At 48.0% G+C, this 13,796-nt stretch overlaps 1 protein-coding gene across 4 annotated transcripts in view; it reads left to right on the top strand.

Moving 5' to 3' along the window:
- The window catches only part of PAPSS2 (3'-phosphoadenosine 5'-phosphosulfate synthase 2), a 36,250-nt gene extending 22,657 nt beyond the window's left edge, over window positions 1-13,593 (top strand). For 2 of the 4 annotated variants that reach the window (XM_071748889.1, XM_071748893.1), the window contains exons 3-12: window positions 1,241-1,476; window positions 2,066-2,204; window positions 2,488-2,606; window positions 2,730-2,843; window positions 3,260-3,371; window positions 6,528-6,733; window positions 8,211-8,346; window positions 9,143-9,411; window positions 10,367-10,596; window positions 11,082-13,593. In XM_071748889.1, coding sequence (XP_071604990.1) covers window positions 1,241-1,476; window positions 2,066-2,204; window positions 2,488-2,606; window positions 2,730-2,843; window positions 3,260-3,371; window positions 6,528-6,733; window positions 8,211-8,346; window positions 9,143-9,411; window positions 10,367-10,596; window positions 11,082-11,223 — 1,703 coding nt within the window. In that variant the 3' untranslated portion in view covers window positions 11,224-13,593. Of the gene's footprint in view, window positions 1-1,240; window positions 1,477-2,065; window positions 2,205-2,487; window positions 2,607-2,729; window positions 2,844-3,259; window positions 3,372-6,506; window positions 6,734-8,210; window positions 8,347-9,142; window positions 9,412-10,366; window positions 10,597-11,081 lie in introns of all 4 variants that reach the window. The other 2 variants (XM_071748891.1, XM_071748890.1) reach the window with 1 other exon arrangement.
- Window positions 13,594-13,796: the final 203 nt, after the last annotated feature.

The following is a 13,796-nucleotide window of genomic DNA, read 5'->3' as shown; positions in this document are numbered from 1 at the left end:
AAGCCTATCCAAGACAATTTTCTTGGTTTTTTATTATCAGAGAACCTGTACATGAAACATTTGAGCTTCTCTGGCTCATGATTATTCTTTGAGATAGACAGCGGATCCCTAAGTTTCTATCAATTTAATTTTAAGAGACTATATGGAAGGACGTTTTATTGTGTGAACTATGTGGAGTAAGTGGAAGGGCATTTGAATGCCCTACATGGGCAGCTCAAGGGAACTATCAGTCTGTTGTACTACAAAGCACACAGGCCCAGTCAACAGGATTCATTTCTGCCCAGCCAGATTTCCTCTCCATCACAAACACGGCTGTTCTGCCTCAGACCAAAGGTCCACCTCACAGGAGTTCTTGTCTCCATGTGTGGTCAGTAGCAGGTGTCATGCAAAGGGTACAGGAACAGGTGAGCAGATGCTGCTGCCTCCACCAGAGACTCTCCAAGGCTAAGTGTTTTCTGAGACAGATATGGTGTTTGGAGGTGTTCCCTCTCCTCAGTCAAGGTCCTCTTCCATCTCAAGGAGTTTCCAACATATGGATCCCCACGAAAGGGAAAAGAGGAGTTTGGTGCTCTGGGTACATGTGCTGCTTTCTGGTGCAGACATTAACAATTCTTTTTGTGCAAGTGGGTGGAGCTGGGATGGGATCCATTGCTTGGGACTGTTGCCTTTCTGGCTGATGACTTCAGGAGATGCAGGCAGGTGAAGAGGCACTGCTTGTCTACACAACCACTCTGCTTCTTCTTGCATGGCTGGATGCAGAGGGGCAATTGCTGCTACTGGAGCCTGTCCCACCCCATAAAGTTGTGGCAAGAACCCCTCCTTGGGTTCAGTCTAGGAGAGCAGCTGGCTGTTTGTGAGTGTGACAGGAGGAGGAAGAGAAAGGTGCTGTGAGTCTTAGAGGCAACAGCATCCTTTCAAGCTTTCCCTACCTACTGGTACCTATTTGTCTACCATGCCCCAGCAGGAGATACTTTTGCAACACTGCTGGTCTGACCCACTCTAGATGTTGAGATACAGCAGCTTTCCTCATGGCATTAATGCCATCTGCTCAGTAAGAATGGTTGGTCAGAGCTCTGTAGTGGTAACTTTGTGCTTAAAAGATTAACCCAATTTGCCTACCTGATTCATTCCAAAAGCAACTTGAGGCAGAAGGAGTTGTGTCCCAGGAGGTATTAATTTACACTGTCACTTTCACTCTTTTGACCTTCAAACCTGATCCTCACTTTTCTGTCTCCACCAGGCCTTTCTGGTGCTGGCAAGACAACCATCAGCTTTGCTCTGGAAGAGTACTTGGTCTCTCACAGAATCCCTTGCTATTCCCTGGATGGTGATAACATTCGGCACGGCTTGAATAAAAACCTGGGCTTCTCACCAGGGGACCGGGAGGAGAACATCCGCCGCATCGCAGAGGTGGCCCGGCTGTTTGCTGACGCGGGGCTCATCTGCATAACCAGTTTCATTTCTCCTTTTGCAAAGGTAAAGTCGCTGCATATGCAGCTCTTTTCTTAGCAGCCCTGATCCCATAAATTATTCTTAGGGAACAAACATGTAGAGGACTTCCTATATATGCTATTGATGCTAACTTCTCTGCTGTAAAGCACTAGCGAGAGACAGAGCTACGTGCATTGGGTACAAAGCTTTGGAAGGCAGTTTGATGTGACCTCTTTTGATATATTCAGTGTTACAGAGTGATTAAGAAGCTTTGAGACGTTTAAAATCTCTCTACAGAGGCTCCTACTATTAAATTGTTAGGAGGTAGAAAAGAGGCATAGAAATGATTGCCTGACATAGTGCTGTCACTGTTCTGTTCCATGAACAGACACATCTTCTTGAAGTTTCAGATGGAAAAAGCGGAAAACAGGTTAAACTTGTAGATTTTTTTGTAAGAAGTATCTTTAAAGAAAAGGGGGTAAGAGAGGTGAAAAATCCTTATTAGAATTAATGTAAATTTAATAAATTTATACCAGAGACAAATTTACCTGTGTCAAATTCCATGGCACATCATGTAGTAGGAAGGTGCTTGCTACAATTCAGACACATGATTTTCCTGTCTTGCTTTTAACAGGATCGTCAAAATGCACGGAAGATTCATGAGGCAGCTGGACTTCCTTTCTTTGAAATCTTTGTAGATGCTCCCCTAAATATTTGTGAAAGCAGAGATGTGAAGGGCCTGTACAAAAAGGCAAGAGCTGGTGAGATCAAAGGTATGGAAGAGCAAACTCTTATTTTGCCTTTTGCATTCCAAAGCATTGGATTGGTGGTTGTTGCATCTCTACAGGTAAAGGTGGGTTGGTAAAGCTCTTGCTGGTGCACAAGAGTATCCCATTTCCCTAATCTTGCTGGCACAAGTACTACTGTCACAGGTACTACTACTACTTGTAGTACCTGGTATGGCTGAACACTTGCTGGTTGGTTGTACAGCATTCTTGGCTCTAGGACACCAAGTATTACATTAAATAAATTTAGTGTGGGTTTACTTGTCCATAGGATTCACAGGGATTGACTCAGAGTATGAGAAGCCTGAAACTCCCGAACTAGTGTTGAAAACGAGTGTTGCATCAGTGTCTGAGTGTATTCAGCAGGTTGTGGAGCTCCTCCAAACACAAGTAGGTCATTTTTATACCCCTGCCACTGGTAGCCTGTAAACCTGCTTTTGGATACTGACTTGTTTGTGTGCATCTAGAAAGCAGTTATGTTACTCACAGTTGCTCTCTGTCTGTCTCTTTCAGAACATTGTCCCCCATGGCTCAGTTAAGGATGTCCTTGAGCTCTTTGTACCTGAGAATAAACTCAGTAGTGTCCGAGCTGAAGCAGAAATGCTGCCCTCTGTGGAGATCACTAAGGTACCAGCACTCACTAGCGCTGTGCTTTGATTCATTCTTTAGCTGTTCAAAGGGTAGGAGCTTCAATGGCAACGTTGCTACAGGACCAGGTTGTGTCCTTTTGTGGCTGTGGCTTACGGGGAGCTGCAGCACGGGCCTGATCCTCAGCCACTTTCTGCTGTGTCTCCACCCAAGGCTGTCAGACTCCTGTGCTGTGTTAGCCGCAGCCTCGCAAGCACCCCTGCCATCAAAATATACGAGTTTGGCTTAAAAAAACCCAAAGCACTTCCTCCCCCCCCCCTCCATGGATTTCTCCCTCTTGGTGAACGCCCTTGATTTGAAGCGAAGCACACGGGAGCGTTGTTGCAGCAGAAGGGAAGGGAAGCGACTTGGAGCGTGACCCGGTGACAGGGGTGCTCTCTGGGTTTGTTTTGCAGCTGGATCTGCAGTGGGTGCAGGTGCTGAGTGAAGGCTGGGCCACCCCCCTGACCGGCTTCATGCGTGAGGCAGAGTACCTGCAAGTGATCCATTTCGGGACCCTGATGAACGGTACGGACCCCACCGCCCCGGCACCGCTGCCCGGCACCGCCCCCCGGCCCGGCGCTTGCCCCGCAGTGTCCCGGCAGGGCAGCTGGGTGGGAAAGCTGGAAACTTGGCTGCCTGGTGCTCCTCCTTTTCTCTCGTGTGGCAAATGCCGGGGCTCATAAAGGACTGTGGGGGCCAGGAGGCTGTGCCAGAGGGTAGGAAAGGTGAGAAAGCTCATCCTGCTGCAGCCCAGCCCCTGGCTCATGGCTCTGGCATCTTGAGCGGTGACTCTCAAACCCGTGGCTCAGAAGAGACATTGTGTAGCTCTTTTCATGCTCAGCAATAGCAAGGTTAATAAAGATGTCAACCCAAAGCTAAGTAAGCAGGGGTGACTGCCAGGCTGCTTGTGAAGCAGGAGAAGGCAGCTGCTCCTTGGAAATGGGAGCAGAGACTCTTTTTTTCACTTTTTTCCCCCTCATTTTCCTGCTTATCCATAACTTGAAATAAATCAGATTTTCCTATTTGTTAGCAGCATATTAGAGGTCCTTCATCCCTGGAAAAGGCAGAAATTGCTCAGGCAGAGGTCATCTACAGCTGAAACAGGGGCAGAAGATGTTCCTGTCCCATTTCTTAGCTGCAGATGTGACATCGCTGTGACAGGCACACAGGGCACTCACTTTGGGTTTTGCAGACCTAGTAGAGATCTCTGGCCTTAGGGTTTGGGATCTTGATGAGTGAATCCCTTTGAGTCTTGCCCTTCTTTCAGAGGATCTCACAGCTGCCCAGGGCAGTGCTTTGCTGCTCTTCTTAGGATCTGGGCACCATGCAGCAAACCCCAGGAGTGCCTGCTTTGGACTGGAGGAGTATCTGTGTGGGGGCTTCTGCTTTCAGACACCTTGTAGCCTTTTGCTTCCTGCCTGGTGTGTAAACAGTGTTCAAAAGCACATGTCCTTCTTATCAGGCCCTGGTTTGTGGTCTTTGAGCTGCCTGTCGTGCCTGATGAAGTTGAATGTATGACCCTATAATGACCACATTGCTCCAGAGCTCTACATTTTGTCCCGGAGACAAAATGCCTCAGAAAGCATCTAATTATGGGACACTCCCCCAAAACCTGTCAGCATGCTTGAGCTCAGCTTCTCTGGGGTCCACTGGCATATGTTAAGAGTGTGTTAAGTTCTGCAGGATCTCTTTAAAACAAAGTCTTTGGAATAGAAGGCATCAGCATAAATTCTTGGCCCACCTTGTTCCCACAGAGGTCTCCAGACTCAACATCTGTGTGGTCAGGCGTGGAGGGGGACGTGGGCAGGAAAGGGGAGCTCCCTGCTTTGCTTGGATGACCTCTAGGAAACTGGAGGGTTTCTGTTTCATGGTGCCAAGGCTTGAGTGCACATTTCCAAAGAGAGGTTTGAAGCTGATCTTTCTGGAGTCAGTGGTCCAGCCTTTTTGCTCTGGGGTGCAGGTAATGTTTTTGGCAGCTTCCGCTGTGCCTGGGAGAGCTGCAGTCCCTTTTGGTGTGAGTTAGTGCTCCTCTTGTTCTGACACTGAGCAGTAAATCCCACTGTGATTCTACAAAAGGGTTGGTGAGGTGCTTTGCATAGGGGCATGATGGCCACCAGGAAGAGAGGTGGATTTGCAGGTGACAGCTTGTGGAGGTTTTACCTGAGTGGCTTTGATTCTCAAAATGGCAACTGTGACTGGTGCCTGTGAGTGTTATTGATCTGAATTGTGTTTGTGTTCTAGGAAGGAATTGCTCTGTAGCTGGTATGTATATAACTGTTCTTAGGCTGTAACAGAAATAGCTTAAATTTAGGCTTTTTTTGCAATAAGATAAATTTTTGAGATTTAAAAACAATTTTTAAATTCTTAGGCTGACACAACCATGTCATGTTTATGATTCACCCAGTTACAAAGTGGTGTGACACAGCCTGTGTCCTACCCACCTGTCTGCACAAATACCCCACTCGTGTAATTTTGTAATTACCTTAATTGAAGTGATGTATTTTTTAAAACTCTCTATCTTGCATTTGGAAGTGGATCATGAAGATCCAGAGCTTCAATATCATTTGTTGGTTTCATAATTCAACTTTTCCTGGCTGATTTTATTGGCTGATCAATGCATGCAATAATTTAAATGCATGAAAATTATATTGATTGGATCCCATGTGCCTGTATTCTTGATTATTCATGAACATGCTTGAAAATTGCTACCTGACAGATTATACCCAGTCATGAATTAAAAGTAAATGCAGACCTTTTAATAAAGATTTTTTAAAAAAATCTGCAGCATAGTCAAGATACTCAAGTGAAGACTCTCAAGAGTCTTCAAAATTATTTCAGTCAGATCGGGACAACTTGAATCTATGATTTGTTCATTCTTATTTGTGAAGAGAAAGCCATGGGAGAGACGGATTCTTCTATATTAATACTGGGATATCCAAGGAGATATAGTGAAGTTCTTCCTTAGTGAAGAACTATGAAGTTAGTGGAGTGGGAATAAAACCAGTGTGACTTTGAGGTGTTTAGGGACAGCACTGAAATTAGAAGCTACACATGCAAATGTAGACTGGCTTTGTATAGACAGAAAATAGATCAATAATGGACCCTGCAGACATACAGAGGAGGAAGAGTAACAGCGTAGAGATATACAGAAAAAAACAACACAAAACCAAACAAACAAAGCAACACATGATGCTGTTTCTCCTGCTGGAAGAGGCTGTTCAGGAAATATGCAGGGAAGGGGACACCATAGGAACACCAAGCTGGAGTCATAAGGATTGCTCTCCTGGCAGAGCAGGTCGGGGTTATACCCCAGGTTGCATTTTCCAAGTAAATTTAATTTTTCAAAGATACTTTACAAGCCACTAACTTGGGAAGAACCAGTCTTTCTAGAGAGATAGAGTACAGAAAGTCATGAAGAGCTCCAGGTGTCTTTGAGACATATCTGTCCCAAAGGTAAGGAAGGAGCCTTTGTATTCCACTAGTGTTGCTATTTATTAGCAGCGCAGAAAAAAACTGGGCAGGGAATAAATTGACATGAGTGCTGGTGAATCCCCAAGCTGCTCCTGGAGAATTTGTCTCTCGAAAGGGAGGGCTGGTGCCTCGAAAACCTCTGTTTCCTGGGTGCCCAAGGCCAGTGTCCCAGGCTAGAGGACACTGAAGTCCTCCCCCCTCTCTTGCCAGACGGCGTTGTCAACCTGAGTGTCCCCATCGTGCTGCCCATCTCCACGCAGGACAAGGAGCGCCTGGAGGGCTGCGAGGCCGTGGTGCTCACCCACGCGGGGAGGAAGGTGGCTGTGCTGAGGAGCCCTGAGTACTTCCAGCACAGGAAAGAGGAACGCTGTGCCCGGGTCTGGGGCACCACCTGTGCCAAGCACCCCCATGTCAAAGTAAGTTTATCCCCTGGCTGCTCCAGGAAACCCGGATGGGATGGGGAGTGGGACCAGAGGCTGGGAAACTGAACTTTTCCAAGGTTTCAAGGACCAGAGAAACCTTCAAGTGAGTCCCGAGAGGCTCACAAAGGTGATCTGAGGGATGGAGCAGCTCTACTCTGAAGACAGGCTGAGGGAGTTGGGGTTGTTCAACCTGGAGAAAAGGAGGCTGCAGGAAGCCTTAGAGCTCCTTCCAGTGCCTGAAGGGGCTGTGGGAAAGCTGGGGAGGGACGTTTTACAAGAGCATGGAGTGATAGGGGAGGGGGAATGGTTTCAAGCTGAAAGAGGGAAGATTGAAATGAGATTTGAGGTAAAAATTCTTTGTGTGAGAGTGGTGAGAGTGTCACAGGTTTGCCAGGGAAGCTGTGGTTGCCCCGTTCCTAGAAATATTCAAAGCTAGATTGGATGAGGCTTTTTGTTCTGTTGAGAGGTGTCCCTGCCCATGTCAGGAGGTTACTAGATGGTCTTTAGGGTCCCTTCCAACCCAAACCTTTCTCTGAGTATGATTCCATTACCATGGTTGTCCAGTCTGCTCTCCAAGCCCAGCTCCTTGCTGGGAACTGTCATGTCCCAAGCAGGCAAGACAGAATCTTTAGGCTTGCAAGTTAATGTCATGCTTGCTGCTTAGCAAAAGCATCAGATAATAAGTGCAAGGTGAAAGGAAAAATGGGCACAGTGCTGAGTGGTATTCATGCATTTCACCACTGTGCCTACACCCAAATGCTTTGAGCATGACCACCAACTTAGCCCCTAAAGTTTTCTAGCACCTGAGGTGTGGTGATCTTAGTGATGCTGCCAAGCATTAATGTTGCAGCCCACAGATTCATGCTCCTTTTAGCTGTGTTTTACTCCTCAATTTGCCTTCTTCTTACAGGCATCCAACAAGGGTGCTAGACCTTTACAGCTCATCTCTTCCCACTTACAGCACAAAGAACATTATCCCTTTGAAAGTAAAAGCTCCAGGTTACACTGAGTGACTCAAGCTGCCTGCTTAAAAAGGCTAAAGCTGGATTAATTCTTTTCTCCTACCTTAAAATATCTCAATTTCATCTCCCACTAGACCAGGTTGCTCCAAGCCCCATCTAACCTGCCCTTGAACAGTTCCAGGAAGGGGGGAACCTTGCAACAGGCTTATTCCTCCTGCAAATTCCCAGGAGGAAAGAGCAAAGAGTGAGGTGAAGGAAGGTCTGCTGCCATAACTGGAAGACTAGAGCAGCAGCTGGCTGTGGGCAGTGGTCAGGACCCAGTGGCTTTACGGGTTTGCAGTGCTCATGGTGTTCAGTTCATGTGGTCACCATAAGAATGTTTTCCATCTACAGAAGGGAAGATCACCCTACAGGCAGAGTCAAGCCTCAAGCTTTTCAAAGGAGACAGGGAAAAGGCAAAGGAGATATTTTGCTGTCCCCCATGTAATGCACGTGTGGGTAATTCACAGATGGTGATGGAGAGTGGAGACTGGCTGGTTGGTGGAGACCTCCTTGTGCTGGAGAAGATCAAATGGAATGATGGGCTGGACCAGTACCGCCTGACACCGCTCACTCTCAAGCAGAAGTTCAGAGAAATGAATGCTGGTGAGTGCCCTGGGTCGGCACTGGTGAAATGGCTCTTCTTGCCCTACTTGTCACGAGGAGATTGGTGTGACCTGTGATTACTTGCTCTCAAGCTCACAACATGCTTACCACATTGCTTCTGCATGCTCCCAAAATAGGGCTATTTTGGTGGGGTGAGCATACAAAGGACACATAGAAAGTGTCACGGGGTCTTCTTGGTTAAGAATGGTGCTTGTGGTGGGCTGTGTCCTCTCTGGGCTTTTCCAAGCATGGGACTGGAAAGCACTGAGTGTCCTGTTCATGCCTTCCCTGGCAGGGAAGAGTCTCTCTTCCACCCCCTGGCATTTAAAATAAGCCCTATGCTGATGTGCTTGGGGGACAGGTCAGGTATCATCTCCCAGGTTTCTGTCCCAGCAGGCTGGCTGGTTTCACACACCTACCCTCACACTGAGAAGAGAATGTTGGCCTTCCTGAAGGTGCCATTGAGTTTGGAGAGGTGGCAAGTCACTTAAATCAGGAACACAGTGAATATGTTCAGTGGTGTCTAAAAACACTGTAGGAGAGCTGATAGAACTGAAACCAGCCCCAAAGGAGGGATGTGAAATGAAAATAAACCCAGCAGAGTGATGAAGAGGCACTGTATGCGTGTGAAACACTCAGCTGAGGGATTTAAGGCCTTGGTCACATGGAGATGGGACACACATCTTTACAACATACATATATCTTGTGACCGTGTCAAAATGTATGGTGTGCAAGTGAAGCTCCAAGGCCTGATGGTCCCTGCGTGGCTGTGACCTTCTGAACCTCTCCTTTTCAGATGCTGTCTTTGCATTCCAGCTGCGCAACCCCGTGCACAACGGGCACGCCCTGCTCATGCAGGACACGCGGAGACAGCTTTTGGAGAGGGGTTACAAAAACCCCGTGCTTCTCCTGCACCCCTTGGGAGGATGGACCAAAGATGACGATGTCCCACTGGAGTGGAGGATGAAGCAGCACACGGCAGTGCTGGAAGAGCAAGTTTTGGACCCAAAGTCAACCATCGTGGCCATCTTCCCCTCGCCCATGCTCTACGCCGGCCCCACGGAGGTAACGTGGCTCTCTGCTGCTCACCTCTTCCTGACCTGCTTTGCCTGCTCTGTGGGGTCCTGTGTGGAGAGCTGGGGACTAGAAACAGACTGTACCAACGTGTTTTTTTCTCTGTCAGACAGGGATAGGCTTTTGTTTTCTCCCAGTGGTTTCTCTTCTGTCCCTTTGTCGTGGTTTAGCGCTGGGCTGGCAATTAACCAAATGCCAGATGCTCTCCATTAATCCCCCTCCCTTCCCTGATAAAGAAAGGGGAGAGAATAAGGGAGAGAGACTTATGGGTTGGAAACTAAACTACACAACTTTAATGAAACAGTAATGATAAAAAGGAAAAATTACTAAATATATACAAATATACAGAAAACCAATACCACGTTCCTCCCCCCGTTCCCCCAGTAACTCTCCCGTCACCACCGAGGCTGCAGGGCAGCCCTGGGAAATTCCAGGCTGGACTTAGGTGAAAGACTAAGAGAGACTTAGCTTAAAGCAAAATTACAAGACAGAAAATTAGCTCTATCCTGGCCCAAACCAGGACACCCTTAATCAGTGGGTTGAAAGCAGTAGATGCTGAACCTTCCCTGAAGGAGGAAGGAGAGGGATTCTTGGGCAGCCTCTGCTCATGTGGGGCTCAAGGGCTGGTGGACATGTTCAAAAAACAAACCACTACCTCCATTTGTTTCCATATTGGAACAAGGCCAGTTCCTATCCCCAGTGTTTCCCTGGAAATATGTGTCTGGGAGAACGATTCTGTGATTGCATGAGATCCAAGCATTGGACAGTGAGCTGGGCTACCTGATTGCTGTGAGGAACTGCAGCAGGAATGCTGATATGTCCCTTTCCCCTTTCCCATTCCCTTTCCCCTTCTGTGTGGGACTTGCCGGGATCTCTTTTGCAGCCCAGGGCTGTTGCCCCTCACCCCCAGCCTGTTCTCCTCATGTCTCTCATCTCTGTCCTTCAGGTGCAGTGGCACTGCCGAGCTCGTATGATTGCTGGGGCCAATTTCTACATCGTGGGACGTGACCCTGCAGGCATTCCTCACCCTGAGACCAAGAATGACCTCTATGAGCCCACACAGGGAGGGAAGGTCCTCAGCATGGCACCAGGGCTGACCTCAGTAGAAATCATCCCCTTCCGGGTTGCTGCTTACAACAAAGTGAAAAAGGCCATGGATTTTTATGACCCACAAAGGTAACCCCAGCAGCACTGTCACTGTTTCTTCAGCCTACACAGCCTGTGTGGTTTGTGATCACATCTGGTTTGCACCCTGCCAGGGAAGAGGGAAAAGCAGCTGGTGTTGTCATGTGGAAGGGAGTGGGGGAAGAAGAACCTGTGAAAGCCACCCACCTTCCTTTCAAGAGCTTCAAGGTCAAGGATGGGTTGCAGAAAACTAAAGATGAGCCAGCTACCTCCTGGTAGCCACCAGGGAGGATAGGAGATAGGGTTTGGGGGCTAAGTGATGGTAGGAATGCAGCCTCTCTCAGCTGGGGAAGTGTGTTACATACAGCTCCAGTGCCTCTGGAAAGAGGAACCCCAGCACTGCAGACTAAAACTGGGCCTCAAGCCACAGGCAAATGCCTGAAGTTTCCAACCACATGCTTGGCACGGCAGAAAAGCTGCAGTGGGGAAGACTGGGTCCAGCTGTGCTGATTTCATCCCATCTTTGTTTTGTGCAGGCACAATGATTTTGACTTCATCTCAGGAACACGCATGAGGAAGCTTGCTCGGGAAGGTGGAAACCCACCAGATGGCTTCATGGCCCCCAAAGCTTGGAAGGTCCTCACTGAGTACTACCAGTCATTGGAAAAAAAGAACTAACAGTGGTCCTCCTCCCTAGAAACACTTGTATTAAGAGTGAGCAATGATTGATTGATTCCCTCTGTTACAGATCAGTTACTTGGCATTTCCAGTGCTCTGGCAGTGGGATTTTCCTACCTGGGTCAGAGTGGGTTTTTTTATTAATCAGAAATACTTTGAGCCTGGCCCTTCTGCCCTCAAAGCTGCGGCAGCATCCCCATGGATGCTTTATTCCCTTTATTCCCAGCTGAGTGTGGGTGCAGGAAGCCCAAGTGCAGCCCCCAGACAAGCCAGGCAGATGGTTTTGGTGCCATCAGGGCCACACACTGGCCCCCAGTGCAGAGCTGGGACCTCAGCACTGGGATAAAAATGTGTCTGTCCCCTGCACAGTGCAGAAATGCAGAAGTGCCTTTCCATGACCCCTCATCCAGTGCTGCCCAAAGATGCAGGAGCAGCCACTGCAGCAAGGAGCAGTTGCTGCTTCTGGGCTGGGGGTGGGAAACAGCTCTCGCTGTTCAGGTCCAGTCACTGCCCTCAGCGTTGTGCCTTAAACACAAATTTTTTGCTAACAAACAGCATTTTTTAAACACCCTTTCTTTTTTAAAGGATTTTTTGTTAATCGGCATTGAACATCAACAGTTCTTTGTCACTGATACAATTGCTCACTGTTCTTCCTGCTTCCTCCTGCTTGACTTCCCTGATCAAAATCAGACCTGAGCTGAGCATTACTGGTGCTCCAAGTTCAGCTTCCCAGGGCTATCCTTGCACTCACAGTGCATTTGAGGAGCTGTTCTGAGAGGCACCATAAAGCCCTGGAGATCTCTGAGCAAGCTCAGGGCAGCAAGAAAAAAAGGGGATGCTGTTAATCTGCTTTTGAGGGTATCCTCCCAGCTGGCAGGATGGGATCCCCCTTTCCTCTGCCTGTGCTCCTCCCACCTGAAAGACAAATTAAAGGCAAAACAGCAAAATCAAGAGTGTAAGGTGGGTCTGGGCAGCTGTATCCAAACCAGGCAAGAGGTGGCTCAAGTACTTGCCCTCATCCATACCTGCAGCCCCAGGTGGGTACAGGGGACCTGATCTTACTCGGTGGGCAATGGCTATGCTGGCTTCAGCTGGGGGAGGCCTTGAGGATGGCAGAGAAGTCCTTAGATCCCCCCCAGCCACATGGGCTGCTGCTGTGCAAGGGGTGAGGGAGCCAAGCTGAGAGCCAGTGCCTGGTGCTGCTCCCAGCTCTGACTGGTGGCCAGGTACTGCAGAGCTGCTCTTCAGTTCTTTCCCACGACGTGGACTTTGCTGTTGTGTGTGAGGCTTCTCTGCCAACTGGCAGCTCTCCTCGTGACCTCTAACGTGTGACTCAACCTCAAAGTTTTACCTGGGTCTCCCTCCCTGAGCACATTCCACTGGGACTGCTGTGTCCCCCCGTGGTGCTTGAGGTTTGAGTGTGGGGTCCTGCAGGGCCAGGAGCCCCTCTCAGCATCCTCTGGGGGCTTTCCCTGGGAAAGGGCTCATCCTGAAGTTCTGCAGTGCTGGTGGCAAGGAGAACACCGACTCCTGGGTGGGAGGTTCAATTTTTGCGAGGCTCTTCTTGAGGGGGAAGACAGCAATGCACTTGTTACTGCAACTGATGATTTTTGTACTCATCTTTTTTAGTAGGTGGCCCAGGCCTGGTGGGAATGTTTCAAATGAAATGGAATCAGCATTCCCCTCTTCTTGTGCTTCAGTTTGATTACAGATGGGTCTGCACTCAGTAAATACAATCACACTTATGCTTGCAATTTAGTGAGCTACAGCACACTCTAAAACCTGTTTTGCTGTGCCTGTGGTACAGGGTCCAAGCTTACGGATGCAATTGGGAATATTTTTGCAAAAACTTACTTTTCATTTGTCAATGATTTGGGAATATTTTTTGGAATTTTTTCATGTACTCTGAACGAAGAGCCCGAAGCTGTATTATACCTCAAGAAAAATGCTGCAAAGCCCATGTCAGGAGCTGAAAGCACACCAGCACCATTGCCTTTTCTCCTCAGGCCCTCTGGCAGGGACCTGCGTGACAAAAGCAGTAACTCCCATTTATAATTGCAATATTTGTAATTTTAAAGTAGTGAAATAGTGCTTTTGCCCCTCATTTTAAACTAATCAAACCTTTAAAACAAACCTGCAGTAAATCCAAACGGGTACAGCAAAATACAAATCCTGTATTCTCCTAAAACAGCATAGTGTACTGATTACCTCTGATTAAAATAGAGTACATGGGCTAGGTCGTTTTATAGAGTATTTATTAAAGACATGAGACTGGAATTTGTACCTCAACTGATGCATCTCATGATTTAATATATTGATGCTCTGCTACAAAACACTCACTTTTAGTACAAATAAATATTTATATATGTAGCTATTTCTCACTTTGTAATTTTTTGGGGCGGTCACCACCACTTGGGTCACTGGGGCTGTGGCAGTGCCCCTGGGGCCAGCCTGGCACCCTCAGTGCCCAGGGCAGGGCAGTGGCAGGAATAGCCCCCAGCAAGGCTGACCATGGAGCTTCTTTCCTTTTGGAGACCTCAACTAAGGTACCTCTTTTTTTTTTTTTTTTTTCT

This window comes from Heliangelus exortis, chromosome 7, assembly GCF_036169615.1.
Source record: "Heliangelus exortis chromosome 7, bHelExo1.hap1, whole genome shotgun sequence".
Lineage (NCBI taxonomy): Eukaryota > Metazoa > Chordata > Aves > Apodiformes > Trochilidae > Heliangelus > Heliangelus exortis.
This window is presented reverse-complemented; position numbering and strand designations above follow the sequence as displayed.